The following is a 23,521-nucleotide window of genomic DNA, read 5'->3' as shown; positions in this document are numbered from 1 at the left end:
GTTTAAGGAGATTTGGCCACGCGCCTGATGTTTCCGCTTAGTAATTTTCCATCTTCCGGACCCTACCCTGCTGCTTGGTTGTAAATCCTCACGTTCCCATTCTGCATTTGGAGTTCAGCTGAATCTCTCTCCCTACAGCAAAACACCATTGCCCCGGTCCCTACACCTACCATGTAGACCCTGGATAAAGTCTTCCTTACTGTGCTGGAACAAGTGTCTTTACTTGATGTTTTTTCTTTGATAAATCTACCATTAGTGCTTCCTAATTGCTCAGGGAACCTCAAAAAAATAAGATAAGTGCGATGGTCCATTTTACTATCATGTGTGTATGTGTGAGTTTCATTTTCCATGTGTGGTGTCCAGAAGTCCTGAGAACTAACACTTTTGCTTTTCTGTCCAATTCTTTGCTTCTGAAACCTGGGAGTCATCCCAACATGGGTAAATAGGCCGTTTGTTTTTCTTTTTGCTGTTTAGTGACCGACGTGTTTCACTTACCCTGAAGCTTCATGATCACACTGATGAAAGGCAGATAGAGGACTTGTTTGGAAATGCCAGATTTATGGTAGACTGAACCACCCACATGTGTCTGGAGGTCTTAGGATTCTAAGAACAGGATGTTTTTTTTCACCACAGGACAAGGATGAGAACCTCTGATCTGTGATGATAAAGGACAGGCAGGGCCATGTGAGGACAAGGATGGGCTGCTGCCATGTCCAGGGTGTTCTCTCCTAGCAACGCCTCCATCCCTTCCTCACTCTGTGGTATTTGTCAGATGCAAAACTTGCCTAGAATTTATCTTTGACATACGGATGGAAGCCCAGGCTGGAGGCATTTGACAGCTTATTTCTGAACCTACTTCTTTAAGGAATGCCCAGATCCCTGGCTCTCCTTCCTGGTTCCTAACACCTTTAGCTCCCTTCCCCTCCTGCACCCATCCACGGCCTATTTACCGCCCCTTCCCCACACCCTTCACTCTAGCACCATTTTCTTGGGCTTCTGGGAAACACAACAGCTTTGGTTCAACTCACAGCTCAGGCACACTCATGGGTCCCTCCAGAGCCTCTCAACTTTCCTCCTACAGTCCCTCAGCTCCTCCCTGTGGTCCTAACTCGGCCATCTCTACCCTCTCTGCTGAGCCTAACCATCCACAGTCCATCCCATCGGGATTTGTGTACAGCAGTGAGTTAACTCAGCAGGCCTGAATTGGTCAAACCCTGCGCGTTCCTAAAAAAGTAAATAACTAAAAAAATCAAAAGAAAACTTTTCTTCATTTATGGCTCTCTCTTACCTCCTGGAATGAGGTGTCCAAGTCCATAAAATATTCCACCTGATAGCAGTGTCTGTGGATGTCTGCAGCCTTGGAACATGCGGTACGAGTTTAATCACGAGTTTGTATATAGTGTATTTGCGAGGGTAAGTGTGTATATATATGCACATATACATATACAACATGTTTTCCTTATCTAATCATAATAAATAGACACTAAGTTTGGTACCATATATGTGCTACTCTGAATAACACAACAATAAAAATAAATGCAGGCATCTGTCTAATATAAAATTTATTTTCCTTTGAGCCAATACCAAGTAGTGGAGTTGCGGAATCAAATATTAGTTCGATTATTAGTTCTCTGAGTAGTTTCCATACTGTTTTCCATATAGCTTGTACTAATTTACATTTTCTCCAACAGTGTATATGCACTACTGTTTCTCTGTATCCTCACCAACATCTGTTTTTTGTTCAATTTAGTTTTTATTTTTAACTTTTTAATAATAGCTAGTCTGACTGGTTTAATATGGTTTCTCATTGTGACTTTAAATTGCATTTCTGTGATGATTAATGCCATTGATTGTTTTTTCGTATGCTGGTGGATGATTTTTACGTCCTGTTTTGAAAAATAAATGTCTGTTATTTGCTCACTTTTAAATGAGGTTATTTGTGTTTTCTTGTGTTGTTTTTGTTTCTTGCACATTACAAATATTAGCTCTTTGTCAGACGTAGTGTTTACAAATATTTTTCATCATTCTGTAGGTTTTCTGTTAACTTTGTTGATTTTTTATTTTGCTGAGCACAAACTTTGCTTCTTATTTGTATGAAGCCTAAATTGCCTATTTTGATTTAAGTTCTGTTTACTTTTAAAGTTGTAGTCATGAATTCTTTGCCTAGGACAATGTCCAGAAAAACATTTCCTAGGATTTCATCTACAACCTTCAGACTCTCAGGTCTCCCAGTTAAGTCTTTTATAGGTTTTGGCTTAACTTTTGCACATAGTGAGAGATATGGGTCCAGTTTTATTCTTCTGCAAATAGCCTTTCAGTTTTTCCTGCACTATTTATTGAACAAGGTGACCTTTTCCCAGGATGTGCTTTTTGTCTAGTTGGTCACAGTCAGTTGGCCGCAGGCATATGACTTTATTTCTGGAATGTCTATCCTGTTCTATGCATCTATGGTTCTCTGCTTGTTACGTGTGTATAAACATAGTACTGTCTTTTGTATGTTTTTTCCATCATTTTAAAACTTTGCTGAATTAATACATCAACTCTAGGAGTATTTCTAAGAATATTAGTTTTTTAAGTATAAAATCATATTAACAGTAAACACAAAGTAATTTGACTTTCTCTTTTCCAATTTGGCTGTCTTTATTTCTTTCTCTTGCCTGACTACTCTGGCCAGGATTTCAAGTTCTATATTGATTAAGTGGTGAAAGTAGGCATCCTTGACATGTTCTGAGTCTTAGGAGGAATGCTTTCAACATATTCCTATTCAGTATAATGTTGTATGTGAGTTTGTCATATATAGTTTCTATTCATTTGAGGTATGTTTTCCTTCTATTCTAATTTTGTTGAGGGTTTTTATCATAATGAAATCCTAAATGTTATCAACTGCTTTTTTTTGGACCTATTGACATGATTATATGTTTCTTTGTTTTGCATTTTGTTTATGTGGTGGATCACAGTTATTGATACATGAATGTTGAGCCATCCTTGCATCCCTGAAACAAAACTTAGTAGATTGTGGCATTTTATCTTTTTGATATGTGATTGGATTCAATTTTCTTGTGTCTTGTTGAGGACTTTTACATCTATAGTCATCAGTGATATTGATCTGTAGTATTCCTTTTTGGGTCCTGGCATTGATGTGGTATCAGGCTGTTAGTGGCTTTGTGGAATGAGTTAGGGAGAAACACCCTCTACTCAATTTTTTGAAAAAGTTTGAGTAGAATTGCTAGCAGATGTTTTTGTATATTGGGCAGAATTCACCATTTAAAATCATCTGTTTTAGGGCTTCTTTGTTGAGACTTTTTAAAATTACTGCTTGAATATCACTAATTTTTGTTTGTCTCTTCAGGATTTTTATTTCTTCCTGTTTCAATCTTGGGAGATTGCATGTTTTCAGACATTGATCTGTTCACCCTAAATTTTCTAGTTTGTTAGCCTGGAGATGTTCATAGTAGTCTATGTTGATCATTTATATTTCTATGGCATCAGATGTAATCTTTTCTTTTTTGTTTCTCATTCTGCTTATTTAAATTGTCTGTCTACTTTACTTGCCTAATCTAGCTAGTGGTCTGTAAGTTTTGTTTATCATCTCAAAAGCCCAATGTTTTATTTTGTTGGTTCTTTGTATTTCTTGGTTCTTAACTTTATCTAATTCTGCTCTGGTCTTTGTTATTTGTTTTCTTCTCCTGTGTGTTTGGTTTGTTGTGGTTTTTCTAATTCTTTGATATGTAATGTTAGGTTGTTAATTTGTAATCTTTGGATCTTTTTGATGAGGTCATTTAACACTATAATCTTCCCCCTCAGCACAGGTTTTTGCTGCAAAGGTTTTGGTATGCTGTTTCTCTATTTTTATACATTTCAAAGCATGTTACAATATCCTTTTTAATTTTATCGTTGACCCAAATTTCATTCAGTAGCAGGATGTTTAATTTTCGTGTGTGTGTGTGTAGTTTTGAGTATTCTTCTAGGGTTTGATTTCTAGCTTTATATTACTGTGGTCTGACAAGATAATTCATTTTTTAAAAAGTTGAGACTTTTATTTCTGGCATAGTATATAATGCATCTTAGAAAATATTCCTTGCTAATGGGAATAATGTATATTCTGCAGTCATCAGAATTGAATGTTCTGTTAATATCTTTTGGGTTTATTTGGTCTAGAGTCCAATTTAAGTCTAGTGTTTCCTTGTTGATTTTCTTTCTCAATGATTTATCTAGGATTGTCAGATGGGCATTGAAGTCCATCACTATTGTATTGTTATCTATGTTCTTCCTTAGGTCTAATAGTATTTGTTTTATGAACATGGGGTTTCTGGTGTAGAGCGCATATATATTTAGAATTGGTAATTTTAATCAATCATTTTATCATTATGTAATGACTTTCTTTGTCTTTAATTACTGGTGTTTACTGAAAGTTTGTTTTATATGATATAAGCATAGCTACTCTTGCTTGCTTTTGGTTTCCATTTGCATGAAATATCTTTTTTCATCCTCTTGATCTGGAATCTATGTGCTTTTACCAATTAAGGGAGTTTCCTGTCAGCAGCATAAATTTCAAAACTCTTTTTTATTCTTTCTACCAGTGTATATATTTTAGGTGAAGAATTTAACTTATTTATATCCAAACTTAATAGTGATATGTGAGGTTTGGATCCTGTTGTCATGTTAATTATTAACTAATGGCTTTGTAGTCTTAATTGTGTAATAGTTTTATGAGTGAATTTTATAATTTTGTGTTGTGTATGGTGGTGAGTATTGACCTATGGCTTCCATATTTAGGACTCCCTTGAGCATTACTTGTAGTTCTGGTCTAGTGTAAATAAATATCCTTAGCATTTTCTTACCTTAGAAATACTTTGTTTCTCCTTCATTTATGAGGCTTGGTTTAGCAAGATACAAAATGAATTATTGACATAGAATTTTATTCCTTTATTTTTTCTTTAAGTAGTCTGAAACTGAGAGTTCAATCTTTTCTATCTTATAAGTTTATGTTGAGAAGTAAATTATTGGACACTTTTTTGTGAATTTTAGAATATTTTTCTTCCTATTTCCTTTAGATAGTCTGAGGACTATAGATCTTGGTTATGTCTGTTTTCCAGTGTCTTGTCATGGAGTTTTCTGAACTTCTTTTATCTGAATGTGAAAATCTCTAGCAAGACTAGGGATATTTTGCTCAATTATTTCATCAATTTGGTCTTCTAAAAATTTTTACTAATTTTCTCCCTCAGGAATATCCACGATCCACTGTTTAAATTGTTTTACATAATCCTATACTTCCCAATGATTTTGTTCACTTTTATCTGACTGAGTTAATTTGAAATATCTGTCTGTTAGGTTTGATGTTCTTTCTTCAGTTTAGTATAGTCCATCGTTAAAGTTTTAAACTGTATTTTCTAATTATAATTCAATGAAGTTTTTATTCCCTGAAGATTATTTTGTAAAAATCAAAGTCTTAAGTAAATCTTGAATTGTTCTGATTTTGGCTTTTTTGTTGTTGTTGTTTTTCGACACAGAGTCTTGCAATGTCGCTGGGACAGGAGTGCAATGGTGTGATTTTGGCTCACTGCAACCTCCGCCTCCTGGCTTAATGCAATTCTGCCTCAGCCTCCTGAGTAGCAGGGATTACAGGCAAACACCACTACACCAAGCCAATGGTTTGTATTTTTAGTAGAGATGGCTTTTCACTATGTCGGCCAGACTGGTCTAGAACCTCTGACCTCATGATCCCCCCTCCTCAGCCTCCCAAAGTGCTAGGATTATAGGCATGAGCCACAATGCCTGGCCTGAGTGGTTCTGATTTATTTGTATTGGTTCTCAAATCTCTTTTGGATTTAATTGAGCTTCTTTAAAAAACATTTTTGAATTACTTATCTGAGATTTCAAATATATCATGCTGTTTAGATTCTATTGCTGGAGAGCTAAGGTGATATCTGGGGTCTTATAATTCTGCTTTTTCATACTTCCAGAATTGCTTATCTGCTTGCTTTTCATTGGCTAAACTATCTCTTACTATTTTTGAACTTATTTTGATTTTAATGAAAATTTCATTCCCTTTAGAATGTGAATATCATGCATATTGGATGGGTCTTTTTATCTGGTTCTTGCTTTACTCAGTGGCAAAGACTCTGTAATTGTTTCTTGTCTATAGATGGTCATTATTTAGTGGCTTTCTGAAATGATGGTTGTAAAACAATGTACTGGGCCTGTGAGCAGGCTCACTGCCTCCTGCAGGTCCTGGATAGTGGAGGCCTCAGGAACTGTTTCTCATTTGGGATGCATTTGTTTCAGCAGATTTTATATTGGGTTGTTAAGTTTACCCTTCACGTTAGTAGGTGGCCTTACAGGTTTGAGCTGACTGTGGCAGAAGCAGATGAGTACATGCTTGATATCTGTGCACAGGGAGAAGCTCTCCGTTGCCTCAGGCAATGGGTTGGTCTACGAAATGCACAGTGACCTGAGTTCTCTGCTGAGCTCCTGAGAGGGTGACAAATATGAACCATTCAGCCTGGCAAGCAAAACACCAGCCTTGATGGAAATGGCCAGGTGAGGGGCATCTACTCAGTGTGATTTATTTTGTTATTAATAGTTTTAGTGTTGTGCCTTTTCCAAATTCCAGCTTTAGTAGTAACATACTGAGCATGTGAGCAGGCCCGTGGTCTTTTGCGGAGCTGGAATCACAGAAGTATTGAGAAGCTAATCTCATTTTCACCTGCTGTACACTGGTGGTAGCGGCTTTGTATTAGGTCATGCAGTTTGAACACCAGGCCAGTAGGTGGCGCGTGCAGGTAAGAGCCGGCTATGGGGGCAGCAGAAGGATTTACGCTTTACCAGTGGTTAAAGTGGGAAATTTGTCACGTTCCAGATCTTAGAGAAAAGACTTTTAGTTATTTCTCATTCATTATAATACTACCTGAAAGTCTCTGGAACACAACTTTTTATTATGTCGAGATGTGTTCTTTCTATACCCATTTTTAATTTTTTTTTTTTTTTCCTGAGAGGATGTTGAGTTTCATCAAATGCTTTTTCAGCATCAATTGAAAAAATAATAATATGTGAGTTAAAGATCTAAATGTAAAACCTAAGACTATAGAAAGTCTGGATAATACCCTAGGCAATACAATTTAGTACATAAGAACTGGCAAAGACTTTATTCTGAAAATGATAGAAGCAATTTTAACAAAATCAAAAATTGACAAATAGGACCAAGTAAACTAAAGAGCTTCTGCATAGCAAGATATACTATCAACAGAGTAAACAGGCAACCTCTAGAATGGGAAGTAAAGTATTTGCCACCTATATATCTGACAAAGGTCTAACATTTATAATATACATGGAAATAAACAAACATACAAGAAAGAAAAAGTGGTCAAAGGACATGGAAAGACACTTACAAAAAGACCTACATGTGGCCAAATAGCATAGGAAAACACGCTGAATATCACTATCATTGGAGAAATACATATTAAAACTACAGTGAGGTACCATCTCACATCAGTCAGAATGGCTAATCTTAAAAAAAGTAGTAACAAGCCGGGCGCGGTGGCTCAAGCCTGTAATCCCAGCACTTTGGGAGGCCGAGGCGGGCGGATCACAAGGTCAAGAGATCGAGACCACAGTGAAACCCCGTCTCTACTAAAAATACAAAAAATTAGCCGGGCGCGGTGGCGGGCGCTTGTAGTCCCAGCTACTCAGGAGACTGAGGCAGGAGAATGGCGGGAACCCGGGAGGCGGAGCTTGCAGTGAGCCGAGATCGCGCCACTGCACTCCAGCCTGGGCAACAGCGTGAGACTCCGTCTCAAAAAAAAAAAAAAAAAAAAAAAAAAAAAAAAAAAAAGTAGTAACAGATACTGGTAAGGTTGCAAGAAAAAGGGAACATTTATACACTTTTGGTGGGAATATAAATTAGTTCAACCATTGTGGAAAGCAGTGTGGTGATCCCTCCAATAACCTAAAACCGAAGTTTCACTTGACCCAACAATCCCACAGCCGGACAGACACCTAAAGGAATATAAACATGTAGGTTCACTGCAGCACTATTCACAATAGCACACACATGGAATTTACCTAAATGCTCACAGTGGCAGAGGACTGAGACTCCTCCATTAGCTGCCTGTCTGTGGCACTGAGTTGATTGACAATCTTCAGAGTCATCCATGAAGAAGAGTTCTGAGGTTCATCAGATACTTGTAGACACTCAGGTGAACCAAAGGAATTACCAGAATTGAGGGCTGCCAGCCATTTCTGTGTCACTAGGAATAATTGCCATCTAAGTATAAAGGTCTACATCACTCAGAATAGCCTGCATGACAGGCTGATTCAAAAAAATCCAACCCCACAGAGGCTCCACAGCAACCCTTACCGTTCTTTCAAGGAAGAAATAATCTCCAAGTTAAGTGAGTCATTACAGGGGTTCTGAGCTACGGTAAACATTGGATTAGGACCAGATTTGTCTGAGTTCAATGTAATTATTATACTCAGCTGCTGGTCCCATATGGCCTGAATATGGATAATTTAAATGAGCCTGGCTGTGTGATTTGTTATATGAAAATCTGAACTAAATAAACATAAAGAGCATGTCTGGACTAGCATGAGGATGAGAGATCCTGGGGGCCTCACCCCCCACACACTCTTATGGCCCTTTCCTCCAGGAACATCCAGGTTCTCAGGGTGAGAATCCACCTAGATCCCTGCATGGTTGTATTACCAGGAGACCAAATCTCTGATAAAACACCGAGACCTTCTTCAGGCAGACAACCCATTTTTACATCCTTATGTATGTGGGGAAAGGTAATCCATCCCCATTACAAACCCATACCTACAGGCTCCCTTTATCATGAAAATGGCTACAATTAGCCAAAAGGGGCACATTTACAAAAATTTTCCTGTGATGTTCCATCGAGAAAAGAGCAAAAATCAGCTTCACACCTGGAGACTTCCTGTATCGGGCACAGTCCAGAGAAAGAAGATCACCAGAGTATTAAGATTCATCTGTAAGAACATGTAATGCTTCCGTGTTCCACACATTACGTCTCACCAGTTTAGTCAATATGGATTAAATATGAGAGTATGGCAATGCACAAACTCTATCTGAGGAGGAAAATAGGATAAAAAATGTTCAGGAAAATAGAGCAATTTGAAGGCTCTGACAACAGCAACTTCAGCACCAAGGGAATGATTTCACCCTCATTAGCCTCACATTTACTTTTCATGGCATGTGTGCAGGGTTCAAAAGTGAGACCAGCTGAATTCAATGGACATGCACTTCCCAGGTGTCCACTTGTATTCTGTTTTCTTTACTTCTGTTTGCAGAAAGTAGACACATACTCATCCTTTGTGCCAGTGTAGGGAGTGCTTTCCTTGACATGGATACCAGAAAAGAAAGGAAAAAAGTGGGCCAATTAATGTTAAAATGAGCCACTGTGTGTGTGTGTGTGTGTGTGTGTGTGTGTGTGTGTGTGTGTGTGTGTGATTTGAATACTAGAGTTGAGTTGGGCTTCTGTCCACGTGCACCTGCACCTGCAGGTATTCTCAGGTGCAATAATCAACTGCAGGACCCTAAAGAAAATAAGAACCCCCCGCCAAATCCCTGAAGAGTTTTTGGGTTCACCGTATGTCAAACGATTCAGTGCCTCTGGAGCTCCAGGAAAGGGCTCCCCAGTGATGCATGAGATCTTTTCTTCGGGTCTCCCTGTACAGTTCTCTGGGTCTCCTAAGGCCAATTCAGTATTTCAAATGATGGTGTGAGAAGCATGTTGTGTCACTAAAGGAGAATTCTGAGCCAGGGCACAGCCACTTTATACCGGGCTTGGAATACACTCTAAGTTCAGACAGAAACGCTCCTTCTGGGTAGGAGCTGGGCTGCAGGGAGCGCTCAGGATAAACCCAGCACAGGCTCCCGCCCCAGAGCAGGTGCACAGGAGGCTGGGGAGGGGTTCCTCTCAGGGCCCCGGACTTCCTTTAAAAATATCTAATATAAGTATTTCACAAGGACTTCTGATGTTTGTATAAATATTCCATTCAATTGTGAGCATTTATCAAACTGAATGTTGTAATGAGAACCACTTTCACAATGGGGATTTCAAACTCTGCTAGTTATCTTAATAGTAAGCAGCTGGAGGTCAGGAAGAGCTCTTTTCTTTTAAATCAGTGCAATTTTTGGACAAACACACTCATTCCCAAAATAACGCATTCACATATTAAGTTCTAGAAATGGTTCAAGTTGTCCCTGATTCATTCAAATGTGGATTCAAAGTGAGGTGCATGTCCTGGGGGAGCTTGTTCTCCAGTGGGGGAAGCTCTGTCAACATAGAGTTCAGGGATGTGTAGGGGACACATGGCCTCTAACAGGATTACGGCTTGAGCCCCCAGCTTCTACAACTGTGTCGTCCATGTGTCATGTATTTGCTCTTTCTCATACTGGGTCAGGAATGGGGCTATTAAATAGCATCCTTCAAGAATATGCAAATCACTGAGGCTAATACAGATAACTCTGTGCCCTGAGAGCATCACCCAACAACCACACCCCTCCTCGAGACCACACCCTACCGTGGACTGGACCCACAGGATCCTCTTCTTGGTGGCAGCAGCAAAAGTTAAGGGGCTCCCCAGTCCCAGGGCTGACAGAGAAACCAGGCCAGTCAAGTGAGACTTCCCACAATCCTGTGTCCTCTCTCTCCACCGGTGCCCACTCCCAGGTGCAGCTGGTGCAGTTTGGGCCTGAGGCAAAGCAGCCTGTGGCCTCAGTGAAGGTTTTCTGCAAGGCTTCTGGTTACAGCTTTACCACCTATGGTATGAATTGGGTGAGACAGGTCCCTGGAGAAGGGCTTGAGTGGATGGGATGGATGAACACCAACACTGGGAACCCAATATATGCCCAGGGCTAAACAGAACGGTTTGTCTTCTCCATGGACACCTCTGTCAGCACAGTGCATCTGCAGATCAGCAGCCTAAAGGCTGAGGACACGGCCGTGCGTTACTGTAAGAGAGACACAGTGTGAAAACCCACAACCTGAGAGAGTCAGAAGCCCTGAGGGAAGAGGTAGCTGTGCTGAGCTGAGGCAGTGGTGCAGCAGTTTCTTTATCTTCCATGTGATCTCATTTTGCATCAACTTCCACCGTTATATTAGCCTTGAATGTGGGATAGACGGGTGCTCCTAAGAGATCCCTAACTTGCCCATTTTGATGGGTTTTCCAGAAGATGTGAGAAGCCACTTTGTTTGCAAAGCATCCCAAAGCCATGCCCTGCTCCACATACATGAGTGCCCATTTCCTGATATTTGGTTAACTGTAAAACGCTCATCAGTGCACCTGGGCAAATTTCATATCAGGTAGAGGAATGTGTTCTAAAGGAAAGCTAAAGTTGTAATAGCAATTCCTGCTCAATAACCTTCAGCTTCATTGCTTTTGTGTGACCCATTAATTAATTATGTTACATCAAGGTTCTCAATGGCAGATTCTAATAAATATAAGTGACGTACAGAAGTTCCCTAATTAAAATAATACAATTGTGAACACAACCTCAGTATTCAACCATGTCTCCACCCTTCACACCCTTCACACCCTTCACACCATTCACCACAAAGGAATTTTCATCTCTCCTGGAAGTTGGTTTCGTTTAGAAATTAGTGATTTTTTTTCGTTTTAATATCTCAAGATTATCGTATGTGACTATTTTATCAGAAAGTGAGTAACAGGAACTTGAACTAAAAAACTGAAAACAAATTCTCAGCTAATTAAGCAAGATGACAGAATGTGATTGGCTCCAGGCCTTGATAATCCAGCGGTTTATGTACCCAGACTTTAAATTTACCCATCTTCCTGTTACCTTCATGGCACAGTCAACTCTCATTATGAAAGAAATGGTGACTGCATTCCCAAGGGTCATGCACAGTTACAAAAATAGACTGGCTAAGGTGAGGAGTTGATGGTTTAAATTCCCATTTGAAGAAGTAGAATCAACTACTTTTCTGAATGGCTCACAATGACTCCAGCTCACTCACAGAGCTCAGACAGAAACCTCCCTTCAGGGTGGGAGCTGGGCTGCAGAGGGCACTCGGTACCCATAAAGGTGAAAATGAGCTGTCAGATGGAACTTCCCCGTCACCTCAACATGGAATTTATTGTTTCATTTCATTTGGACTCTTTACATAACGGTTCAATTGTTTTGGTCTGTTCGTTACTTGTATTTTTCAAAGGAATCTCACTTGAATCTTTACTCTTTTGCATTTTGTCTCCAGGACAATGCTGGGAAGTGTTACCTCCAGCATCATAACATGATCCTAGTGACCTGACACATTTGCAGCAAAGAATACCTACCAATTCAGAAGCTCTTTGGTTTTCTTTCCATGAAATAGAATTATTTCTTCTGTTCTGTGTATGAGCATATCCTAGCAATCCTGTACACACCCACATAGATATCTACAAGCCTATGAATTACTCTCCGTAAATAAAAATTTATCTCAATTTCTCTCAGTGTTCATGATTCTCCTGAAAGTGAGGAAGGTCTTTCTGGATCTGTTTAAACAAAATGTCCTGAGACCACCTGGTAGGTAAGGAGTTCACCTGGCTCTGGATGTTGGCTCTGTGTCTTTTCCTCTGTTGTCCCACAGGTCAGCTCACTTGTTCAGTCCTAACAAGAGAGCCCAGGTTTCTCCTGATGTTAAAACACACCCAACTTCTCATGACTCTCCTGTTACCCACATCCATGGAGATAGATTATTTATTATATAATTCAACAAACTAATGTCAAATGCCCAAGTTGCAATACCACAAACTCTAAGGTATGTTCATGCAATTCAATGAAGGAGAAAGACTTTCAGACACAGGTGCACCTGACACGATAAATATGTGGGTGATGACTCTGGGCTTGAGTGTCATTGTCCAGCCATGTTTCAGAAGTATGACGTGTCAGGGAAGAACCAGAGTTCCTTGTGCTCTCAGAGGGGAGGGCTCACAGATGTCCTCTCTTGTTCCCAGGAAAGGCAATTGCACTAATCTATGATGAGACTATTCTCCTGTGCTGACCTATTATAGTTTTTGACTGAAATTGTCACTGTGATCACCAGTCTACATCTATTCACACAGAAATGTATAAACGTCAGGCCATATTCTCAGCATCACACATTCACATGGTTGGAGATACGTCCCACTACCTTCTCCTGAGATTGCAGACAGAATTCCAAACTTCAAACGTTCACAAAAGGGAAGGTCTCAGAATTTTTTTTTTTTTTATGACGCACTCTCTGGGACGGATATATTCCCTCTAACCATGATGGATATTCTGAATTACAATAAACACTGCATGGATGTAGGTTTGTATAAATTCACTGTGACGAATATATTTAGCTGCTGCCCTAATGTTTTTGAATGGAGATTTGACAATTTAGATAACCTGGATGTTTGGTTGGTTTCATATAAATCTTTACGGGTAGAACAGTATTGAACCTGTTCCAAAATCTGTCCTTGATCCATGATCACACTCATCTCCCAGACGAGCTCCTTCAGCACATCTCCCTACCTGGAAGAAGAGGACTCTGGGCTTGGTGAGGGGAGGCCCCAGGAAGAGAACTGAGTTCTCAGAGGGCACAGCTAGCATCCTCCTCTCAGGGTGAGCCCCAAAGACTGGGGCCTCCCTCATCCCTTTTCACCTCTCCATACAAAGGCACCACCCACATGCAAATCTTCACTTAGGCACCCACAGGAAACCACCACACATTTCCTTAAATTCAGGGTCCAGCTCACATGGGAAATGTTCTCTGAGAGTCACGGACCTCCTGTGCAAGAACATGAAGCACCTGTGGTTCTTCCTCCTCCTGGTGGCAGCTCCCAGATGTGAGTGTCTCGGGGATGCAGATATGACGATATGGGAGGCTGTCTCTGATCCCAGGGCTCACTGTGGGCCTCTCTGTTCACAGGGGTCCTGTCCCAGGTGCAGCTGCAGGAGTCGGGCCCAGGACTGGTGAAGCCTTCGGAGACCCTGTCCCTCACATGCGCTGTCTCTGGTGGCTCTGTCAGCAGTAGTAACTGGTGGAGCTGGATCCGCCAGCCCCCAGGGAAAGGGCTGGAGTGGATTGGGTATATCAGTGGTAGTAGTGGGAGCACCTACTACAACCCCTCCCTCAAGAGTCGAGTCACCATTTCAACAGACACGTCCAAGAACCAGTTCTCCCTGAAGCTGAGCTCTGTGACCGCCGCGGACACGGCCGTGTATTACTGTGCGAGAGACACAGTGAGGGGAGGTGAGTGTGAGCCCAGACACAAACCTCCCTGCAGGGAGGCGGAGGGGGCGGGCGCAGGTGCCGCTCAGGACCAGCAGGGGGCGCGCGGGGCCCACAGAGCAGGAGGCCGGGTCAGGAGCAGGTGCAGGGAGGGCGGGGCTTCCTCATCTGCTCAGTGCTCTCCCTCCTCACCAGCACCTCAGCTGTCCCCAGGGCTCCTCTTTCTTTGATATCTGTGGTTCTGCTTCCTCACATTTTTCTGCCAGAAAAGAAAGGAGGAAGGTACATTTTCCTCTTACAATTAAAGTTTCACCGATTACTAGGACCTTTCCTACAAGTTCCTGCATGGCCCATTATTCCTTAGTGATTAAAAATATATATATTCTGGCCAGGCGTGCTGGCTCACACCGGTAATCCTGGCACTTTGGGCGGCCGAGGCGGGCGGATCACGAGGTCAGGAGATCAAGACCATCCTGGCTAGCATGATGAAACCCCGTCTCTACTAAAAATACAAAACATTAGCCAGGCGTGGTGGCAGGCGCCTGTAGTCCCAGCTACTTGGGAGGCTGAGGCAGGAGAATGGCATGAACCCGGGAGGCGGAGCTTGCAGTGAGCAGAGATCGTACCACTGCCCTCCCATATATATGCCCTCTCTATATATATAATATATATATAATATATATATTCTAATGCTTTTCACCATCTGTTGATTTGTGTCATCAACTGAATTGTGCCCTCTTTGAAATTCATTTGCTGAAACCTTAAATTCAATGGATCTATATTGGAATTTTAATGACACAATTAAGGTTAAACGTGGTCAGAAGTGTGAGAACCTAATGCAATAGACGTGCTGTCTTTATAAGAAGAGGAAGTGACACCAGAGACCTCTCACTTTTCACGTGCACGCAGAGAAGAGGCCATGTGGAGACGCAGTATATTAGAAGGTGCCCCAGTGCATGCCAGGAAGAAGCCACACCAAGAACCAACCCTGCCAGCACCTTGATCTTCAACATTCAGACTTCAGAATTGTAAGAAAATCAATATTTGTTGCTTAAGCCACCCACTCCGTGTTGTCTTCTTAGGAAGACCCAGACAGACTAATACCACATAACTCATAACTCTGTTAGTGCTGTCCCCTGGATGGAGAATCAGCCCCTGGGCACATCTCTCAGATTTCTACATAAAGCAGGCAAAAAATAGTAGCTCTGATACAAAAACTTGTCATGTCCCTGTTGACCAATTTCTGGGCAAAGTGTTTTAATGAAGTCCTTGGGGCTTTGTCACAAAAGTTGTCTTTTATCTTTTCTTATGACCTAACTGATGGACAATGGGTACCAGCTGGATGGAGACTGACCACTGACCATCTTCTGCTGTCTCCTTAGTATGCCACAGAAAACCACACCAACATTACTCTATGTCTTCAACTTTCTAAATTTGCACTGAATGTCTTGCTAAATGAGGAGCTACATGAGGTCTGAGTTTTGTTCCCTTCTTCCCAGTCTTCCTCAATTACCAAGGGCAGAAGAGGCTTTCAATGAAATTTGGCTGTCAGTGCCCCCAACACCACATCACTTTTTTAGGCCCAGGAACTTTATTTGGGCAGATAGTGAAATACACTTTTAAATGGAAAGCCCTAAAGCACATAACAACAGCTGAAGGAATCGCCAATTTACACCTGAAGGCTGATGAGGAAGATGGTAGGGTCCCTTCCTCCAAGATGGTCCTGGGTGTGTGATGGTTGTATGCCTCATGTATATGGAATTAAGGACTGGACTGAAGTAGAAACAAGGGCCAAATCCCATAGGAAAACAAGAAAAAACAAGGAAAACAAGATGCCATCTGGGCATCCCTGAGGACAGTTAATTAAATTTGTTGAGTTTAAGATGAAATTTTTTTCCAAAATGTTTAGTGTTCTTAGCTAAATATGAATCTTTTCAACAAACTGAGAATTAAAAGGAGAATGGAGTTATAAGTTGAGAGAGAAAAGTCCTGAGAGAGCAGAAAGAAAATTCACACAAAACTGTCACACGGCAGAGGCCAGAATGGAGCTGATGCAGCTATGTCATTATTCTGCAGACTTAGTTGAGACCCTTTGGTATTTAAGGCAGGCCCAATGGTGAAGAACTCCTTTAGTTTTTGCTTCTCTGGGGAAGGTCTTACCTATCCTTTATTTTACAATAAGATTTACATGGTAAAGTTTCTTGGTTGGCAGAGTTTTGTTTGTTTTTCATTCCTTTTTCCCCCCAGCAATTTGAATACAGTCATGGGCCACCTAACAATGTTTCAGTCAACAATAGACCACATATATGTTTGTGGCCACATAAAATTGTAATACCATATTTTCACTAAGGATGTTCCATATTTAGATGTGTTTAGATAGAGAGATACTTACCACGACGTTTCAGTTCCCTGCAGTGTTCGGTGCAGTAACACGCTGTACAGGTTAGTTGTCTGGAAACATTGTGCTATTCCACATAGTCTGTGTGTAGTAGGATATTCCTTGTAGGTTTGTGTAAGTTCTCCCTGTGATATTTGCACAATGATGACATTGACTGGAAATATATTTCTCAGAAATAATCTCTATCACCAAACCATACATCATTGAATGTAATTCCTCTCCATTCTGACCTGAAAATCTTCTGCTGAGAAATCTGCTAAATCTGCTCTTTTTCTTTCTGTTTTCAAAAACCTTTCCTTTAGCAATGTGGTTTCAAACTATCTCTGATTTTTCTCATTTGGTTTACCTTATTTAAAATGTATAGAGCTTCACAGATATAGATGAATATTTGCTTCTCCAGATTTAGAAAGTTTCCATGCTATTACTTCTTTAAAAATCCTTTCTGCCTCTCTCTCTGTCTCTCTCGGTCTTGCTCTCACCCTCTTCCTTCACTACCCCTTTTGTCTTATCTTTGCATAACTCCTCAATGCATAATTTCACTTCCACTGTGCTTCCTGACTCATAAGTCTTTAACTCTTTATTTCTTTCATTTAAATTTTTCTTCACTGTCTCTACTATTTCAAATGATCTTTCTTTGAGTTTACTGTTTCTTCTATTACTTGATCTAGTCTGGTCTAAAATCCTCTGTTAAAAATTTTGTCTCACTTATTGTATTCTTCAGCATCAATATTTTTGTTTAGTCATCTTTTAAATGTTTTATCTCTATTAAAATTCTTGCATTGTTCTTGCGTGATGCCACTAGCTCATTGAACATGTTTCTAACATTTACTTTAAATTTTCTTCCAGGTAATCCATATGCTTCCTTTTCATTGATGTCAGTTTCTGGATCTTTATGTTGTTCTTCTGTTTGGACCATGTTCCCCTCCTCCTTCATTTTCCTTGACTGTCTTTGTTGCTACCTGTTCATTATAACAAAAGCCACCATACGCTCTTCAAAGACGAGGTTTATAGAGATCATCCTCACAAATCTGTCCAGGCAGTAATTTGGGTTTCTCAAAACTTCATAGTATTCAAACTTCTGTCTCTATTCTTAATGGTCCCCAGGTTTTAGAGGATGATAGATTCTTCCAGTAGTCATAGATAGGGGAGGTCGAAACTATTTATTCAAGCACCCGCTAGAAAATTTGGACCACTGGACAAAGTTTTATTATTGATGTATGATTCATCAAAATAATGTTAGTTCAAGTTTCTCTCAACCAGTCATTAAACATTGAAATTTTATCATTTGTTATTTGAATCTGGGGTTTATTCTTTGAATATTTAGATAAAATTACAAACTAGTTTAAATCTGCCTATTTGGCAAAATGATCTGCTGCCGAATTTCCATTTTCTGTGTTACCTCTTTTTGCATTTAAATCTAAGTCTGTATTAGACATGCATCCAGAATGTGGAAAAATGTCTTAAAGTTCCTTAATTTATTTAATATAATGGGGTTTCAAGAAGATGTGAAAACCTCCTTTGTTTATCAAACACTTGACTATTGGTCAATAGTTTCTCTTTAATTTTTCTCTCTCCTCTCACATTATCTACAATAAGCAAGGATAAACGAGGCACACCATCAACAGTTTGCTTAGATATCCCATCAGCCAAATTTCTAACTCTCACAAATTCTAACTTCATCCAATGTAACATAAGTAAGATAAATTCTATAACAAGGTACACATAGTTTCCAGTTCTAATACCACGTTTGTGACAGAAACAAAACAGATGTGCTCTCTGAGAGGTGGTCCTCTGAGGTCTGAGATGAGGCATCAAACAGGTATTTTTATGATATTTAAGGGATTCGGCAAAAACAAAGATAACAATTCTGATCATCACTGGCTCTTACCGGAAAGTTTACAAGTAAAGTTACTGCTGTTATTTCATTTTAACACCTGGTTAGAATGAAGCTCAGAGGAAGAGGTCACATCCTAGGTCACACAGTGAGGAGGAATGGAGCTGTGCTCTGCTCCCCACACTACCTACAAATCCCAGGCACGAGCCCAGGTTCCACTGACACGTGGCATCTAGAGGGCACTTCTCAGGGGATGGTCTTACCACACCTGCTTCCTGGGGCAAGGCGCTTCCTTCTCTCAGTTGTGCACTTGCTCCTTCTGCCAGCTCTGAAGTGACCACTTGCATTGCCATGAATTATTCATATTCTCTCCCTTATTATGGCAAAAAGCATATTTATTAAATTTTCAGTTCATTTTCTCTGAAGCACACTGTGTTAGCAGAAAGGAACAAATCACATTCCTTCACCTCCCCCACAGCCAAAGATTCCTGAAGACAAAGCCGACGTGATGTACTCATAGGTGGATCTCTGCTCCACGGAGGTGGCCTTGGTCTTCAAGTTTCAGCAATTCTGGGAAGCCAAGGATTCTCCATCTCCTCCTCCCTGCTCTGCAGCTCACCTAGAACAGCTTTCTCATTGGAATATCATCCTTTTAAGGAATAAAAGTCCCTGCTTTAGGTTTGGGGGCCTGAGTGCACCTTCTGGATCCAGCCCAGGACTGGAGATACTTTCCAGAACACAACTTCACCTGAGACATGTCCAGTCACACTGTTTTACTTGCACAATTTCAGCTTCCTCAGAAGAAAATTAAAATTGCCGAGACTTTTTCATAAGCGTTGTGCCATGTCCTTTTTCTGTTTCCTTGCCTGTTCATTTATGTCAGACCAGGTGCCACATCTATGTAATCAGATTAGAATCCTGTTTCCAGTAACACATGAAGAGGACTTTTGATTGTACTTTTGGTCTTTGCTCCAAAATGTAAAGATTACAAAAGTTATCACCTCATTCTTACGTCAAGAGGCATCTGCACAATCTGATCCTCAATACCTTTGGGAATTCATCAAAGGAATGAAATTCCAATCAAAAATTTCCCACTCCCGAAACGGGAGAGACAGGCATGTCCAGAATGGCAGTTAGCACTTGCTTTACTGGAACAGAAGCCGCAGAAGAATATATACACACACACACACAAAAAAAAAACCACACACATATATGTACATATACACATACATATATACATACATATATGTACATAAAGACATATATACACATACATATATACATGCATATACATGCATATACATACATATATATATAAAAACAAGCTGTTGAGGGCACTTACATGGTAAGCACTATAGACGTCTGAAAGACAGATGTGGACTATGGTGAAGTGACAGTTCCAGAGGGCCGTACACTCCTCAGTCTTCTGGACTTTCCCTCCAGAAACCTCCAGATTCGAAAACATACAATCCAAATATGTTTCCTATGGATCAGAAGTGGGGAAGTTATAATTACTGAAAACTGTACCAAGAGCCTTCTCCAAAAGATCCTACAGGGAAGGACTTTTCCAGCACCTTGTCCTATGTGAAGAAAGACAAATCTGCCATTCCAGATATCTCCCCCATTCTTCCATTATTATATGAAGATGTAAGTAAATAGTGCATAGACAGGTAAGATGTAAGCAAATAGTCCAGGTAAGAGGTAAGCAAATCCAGGCAAATAGTCCAGGGACACTGAAACCACAAAAGGCAGTAAAGATGAAAGTTGAGCTTTTCCTGTGGAGACGCCTGGTCAAGGTCACAGCCACTGCAGAAACCTCACTGCAAGGAAAGGCTGGGCTGGAGGGGGCACTCAGGAGCCACCAAGCACAGGTTCCAACCCCAGAGCAGGTGTACAGAAGGATGGGGAGGAAGTTTCCTCTCAGGTTTCTTCCTTTGTCAACAACAACAACAACAACAACAACTATGTGTTCAACAAGTTGCTGATGTGCATTTAAATATCCTGTTACATCAGAACCATTCATATAATTTAAGGCAATGTGAACTATTTTTAAAGTGGGTTTCTAAGACTATAAATATCTTAATAGTGATTATGTAAAGAATAGGAATAGTTTTACTAATTGAATGGATACAGAAATGTGGGAACCACTGTATTCCTACGAATAAAAAGGTCAGATTTTAGTGTTCATGTTGCCTCCATTGTGCATTTGACAGGACAGTGATGGATCTGAGAGTGTGGCAGGTACACAGACCCAGTGAGTCAGAAACCAATATGTGAAGATGAGGATCTATGGATATGAACTGAAAGTACATAAAAACTTCATGAAATTCTATTAAATGGAGTAGGAAATAAAACCAAGATTTATTCAAAACACAAATTCCTTGCCAATTATTTTTGGAGTAGTGAATTCATAAAGAACTCCAAATATCTCTTCCATCTTTTGATTCCTATTGTCCATGAGATGAGAAAATCAATTCTATTTATGCATCACAGGGCAAATCTGTAAACCAAGGGTGGTTCTGTTGAAGATCCTGGTGGATCAGTGTCAGGCAGGTGCTGGAGACATTGTCTCAGGAGTGCCCAGAAGATCTTAGAGGGACCTGCTGGACACTCACGTGGGACTTCAGCACTCACTTTCTCAGAGTCAACGTGAGCTGTGGCTGATGCCTGATGGGACCAGGATGGGGTTAAGGCATCTGGTCAGTGTCATAAAGAGTGATGGTTCCAGAAATCATCCATGTGGTCTCCATGCTAATCAAATGTGAGTTCACAGTGAGGAGCATGTCCTCTGGGTGCTTGCATTTCAGTGAAAGGATGTCTGGCCACAAAAAGTTTGTAAATGGAGTAGGGCATCCATTTCTTCAAGCAGGATTAGGGCTTGGACCACCAGAATCCCACTCGTGTAAGGCTGATGTGTCATTCATCTGCTGTTTCTTATCCTGAATCAGGGTCTTGAGCTATGAAATGCTCTGACTCACGAATATACAAATAACCTGAGATCCACGGAGGTAATTATGGATATGTCTCAGCCCTGAGAGCATCACCCAATAACCACATCCCTCTCCCAGAGAAGCCCCTGAGAGCACAGCTCCTCATTATGGACCGGACCTGGAGGATCCTCTTCTTGGTGGCAGCACCTACAGGTAAGGGGTTCCCAAGTCCCAGTGATGAGAAGGGGATTGAATTCAGTCAAGTGGGCTTTCATCCATTCCTGTGTCCTCCCCACAGGTGCCCACTCCCAGGTGCAGCTGGTGCAGTCTGGGGCTGAGGTGAAGAAGCTTGGATCCTCAGTGAAGGTCTCCTGGAAGGCTTCCAGATACACCCTTACCAGCTATGTTATGCACTGGGTGCGACAGAACCTTGGACAAGGGCTTGAGTGGACGGGATTTTAGTAATTTGAGAGATGTTTCATATAACATTTATTCTGTAAGCAAATTTCAGGTATTGTAGAATGAATCAAATTAAGAAATCTGATACAGAACTTCCTCTGAATCGATCTTTGTAAACATCAATTTCTGAATCAATGTTGTAAATATTTTGGAACACAAACACAAGTTCACATTTTAACTCTACTTTTATCTCTATTTTAAAAATGCCAAAAACTATCATTTTGTGGGTGTAACAATTTGAATTCCTACCATCAATGCATGATATTTCCTGTTTTTCCACATACATACTGCCATTTATCCTCATGAGATTTGTGAGTTTTAACCATGCTAATAGGTGAGTAATTGTATCTAATTTTTCTTTAAATGCACATGTTCTTAATTTAAAAAATCATATTTAACAATTTTTATATAATTTTTGGTGAGATGCCTCTCCCGATATTTGGTTGATTTTTAACTGCATTGTTTTCTTTTGATTAGTTGTAAGTTTACTTGCATATTGATTATAAAAGTCATTTAACAAATTTAAAAAATTGGCCGGGGTGGGTGGCTCACAGCTGTAATCCCAGCACTTTGGGAGGCTGAGATGGGCGGATCACGAGGTTAGGAGATCGAGACCATCCTGGCTAACACAGTGAAACCCCGTCTCTACTAAAAATAAAATTAAATTAAAAATCAGCCAGGTGTAGTGGCGGGCGCCTGTAGTCTCAGCTACTCCAAAGGCTGAGGCAGGTGAATCGCAGGAACCCAGGAGACGGAGCTTGCAGTGAACTGAGATCGCGCCACTGCACTCCAGCCTGGGCAACTGAGCAAGACTCTGTCTCCAAACAAACAAACAAACAAAACAAAACAAATGAAAAGGATTGATTTAACAAACATATGACTTGGAAGTATTTTCTCCCAGTCTGTGGTTGCCTTTTTCTCCCTTATCGGTGGATATTGAGGAAAAATGTTTGTGTGTGTGTGTGTGTGTTTAAACAAATTTAGACCAAAAAAAATTATTCATTCATAGATCATGTATTTGGCATTATATGTGAAGTCTCACTATAAAATACACTATTTGTGATTTTTTTTTTCCGTGTCTCTAATCTCAGGCCACAATCAACTCGTGAGTGTTTAGCCTTCACCTATTGATTGGAGGACTATCCTCCTGAGATATTTGTAACACTTCTGTAAGGAGATGTGTTCTTCTTCCCATTGTTTGTTTATTTAATCATCTATTAATATCCGTATTGATTTGTGGATGTCAATTCCATAGTCTGAAAAAGATCCATGCTACATTATTCATTTTATTGTTCAAATCGCCACAGCTTTATTAGGTGCTGGGCGCTGATTTAGTTTACATCCTGCATCCTTACAGCACAGCTCATCCTTTTGTTTTTGAACACTTCCCTGTTTCCTGGATATTATAATAAATTCTAAGCTCATTTTCCATATTACCTTTTTCATACATAGAATTAGCCATTTTTATAAAGAGTGCTTGTTTCTGATTTTAAAGTATAATATTACAATAAAATATTGTGATACTGGGTATGTGTGTTGTTAATGAGGTGTAAGTACTTCTGGTACCTCTCAATGAATTGGCCTAGTAAATGTGCATGTTTATATGAACCCATGTTTATGGACACTTCAAAACTGTTTATGTATCTAATCTTCTGTAACTTGATTACATTAAAAATGAGAAGACACT

General features: G+C 40.3%; 1 protein-coding gene and 1 gene segment (V, D, J or C); both read left to right on the top strand.

Moving 5' to 3' along the window:
* The window catches only part of LOC106995637 (immunoglobulin heavy constant delta-like), a 727,209-nt gene that overhangs the window by 96,907 nt on the left and 606,781 nt on the right, over positions 1-23,521 (top strand).
* On the top strand, positions 13,697-14,458 carry LOC721083 (immunoglobulin heavy variable 4-28). The gene is made up of 2 exons (XM_028851998.2): positions 13,697-13,827; positions 13,911-14,458. Exons 1-2 carry the CDS (start codon positions 13,782-13,784, stop codon positions 14,441-14,443), a joined length of 579 nt encoding a protein of 192 aa, XP_028707831.2. The 5' UTR covers positions 13,697-13,781; the 3' UTR covers positions 14,444-14,458.

Source organism: Macaca mulatta, chromosome 7, assembly GCF_049350105.2.
Source record: "Macaca mulatta isolate MMU2019108-1 chromosome 7, T2T-MMU8v2.0, whole genome shotgun sequence".
Classification (NCBI taxonomy): Eukaryota; Metazoa; Chordata; class Mammalia; order Primates; family Cercopithecidae; genus Macaca; species Macaca mulatta.
This window is presented reverse-complemented; position numbering and strand designations above follow the sequence as displayed.

Coding starts and splice junctions, on each gene's coding strand:
- LOC721083 (XM_028851998.2), top strand. CDS start 13,782: ATGAAGCACCTGTGGTTCTTCCTCCTCCTGGTGGCAGCTCCCAGAT. Junction 13,828..13,910: donor CCTGGTGGCAGCTCCCAGAT/GTGAGTGTCTCG, acceptor CTCTGTTCACAG/GGGTCCTGTCCCAGGTGCAG.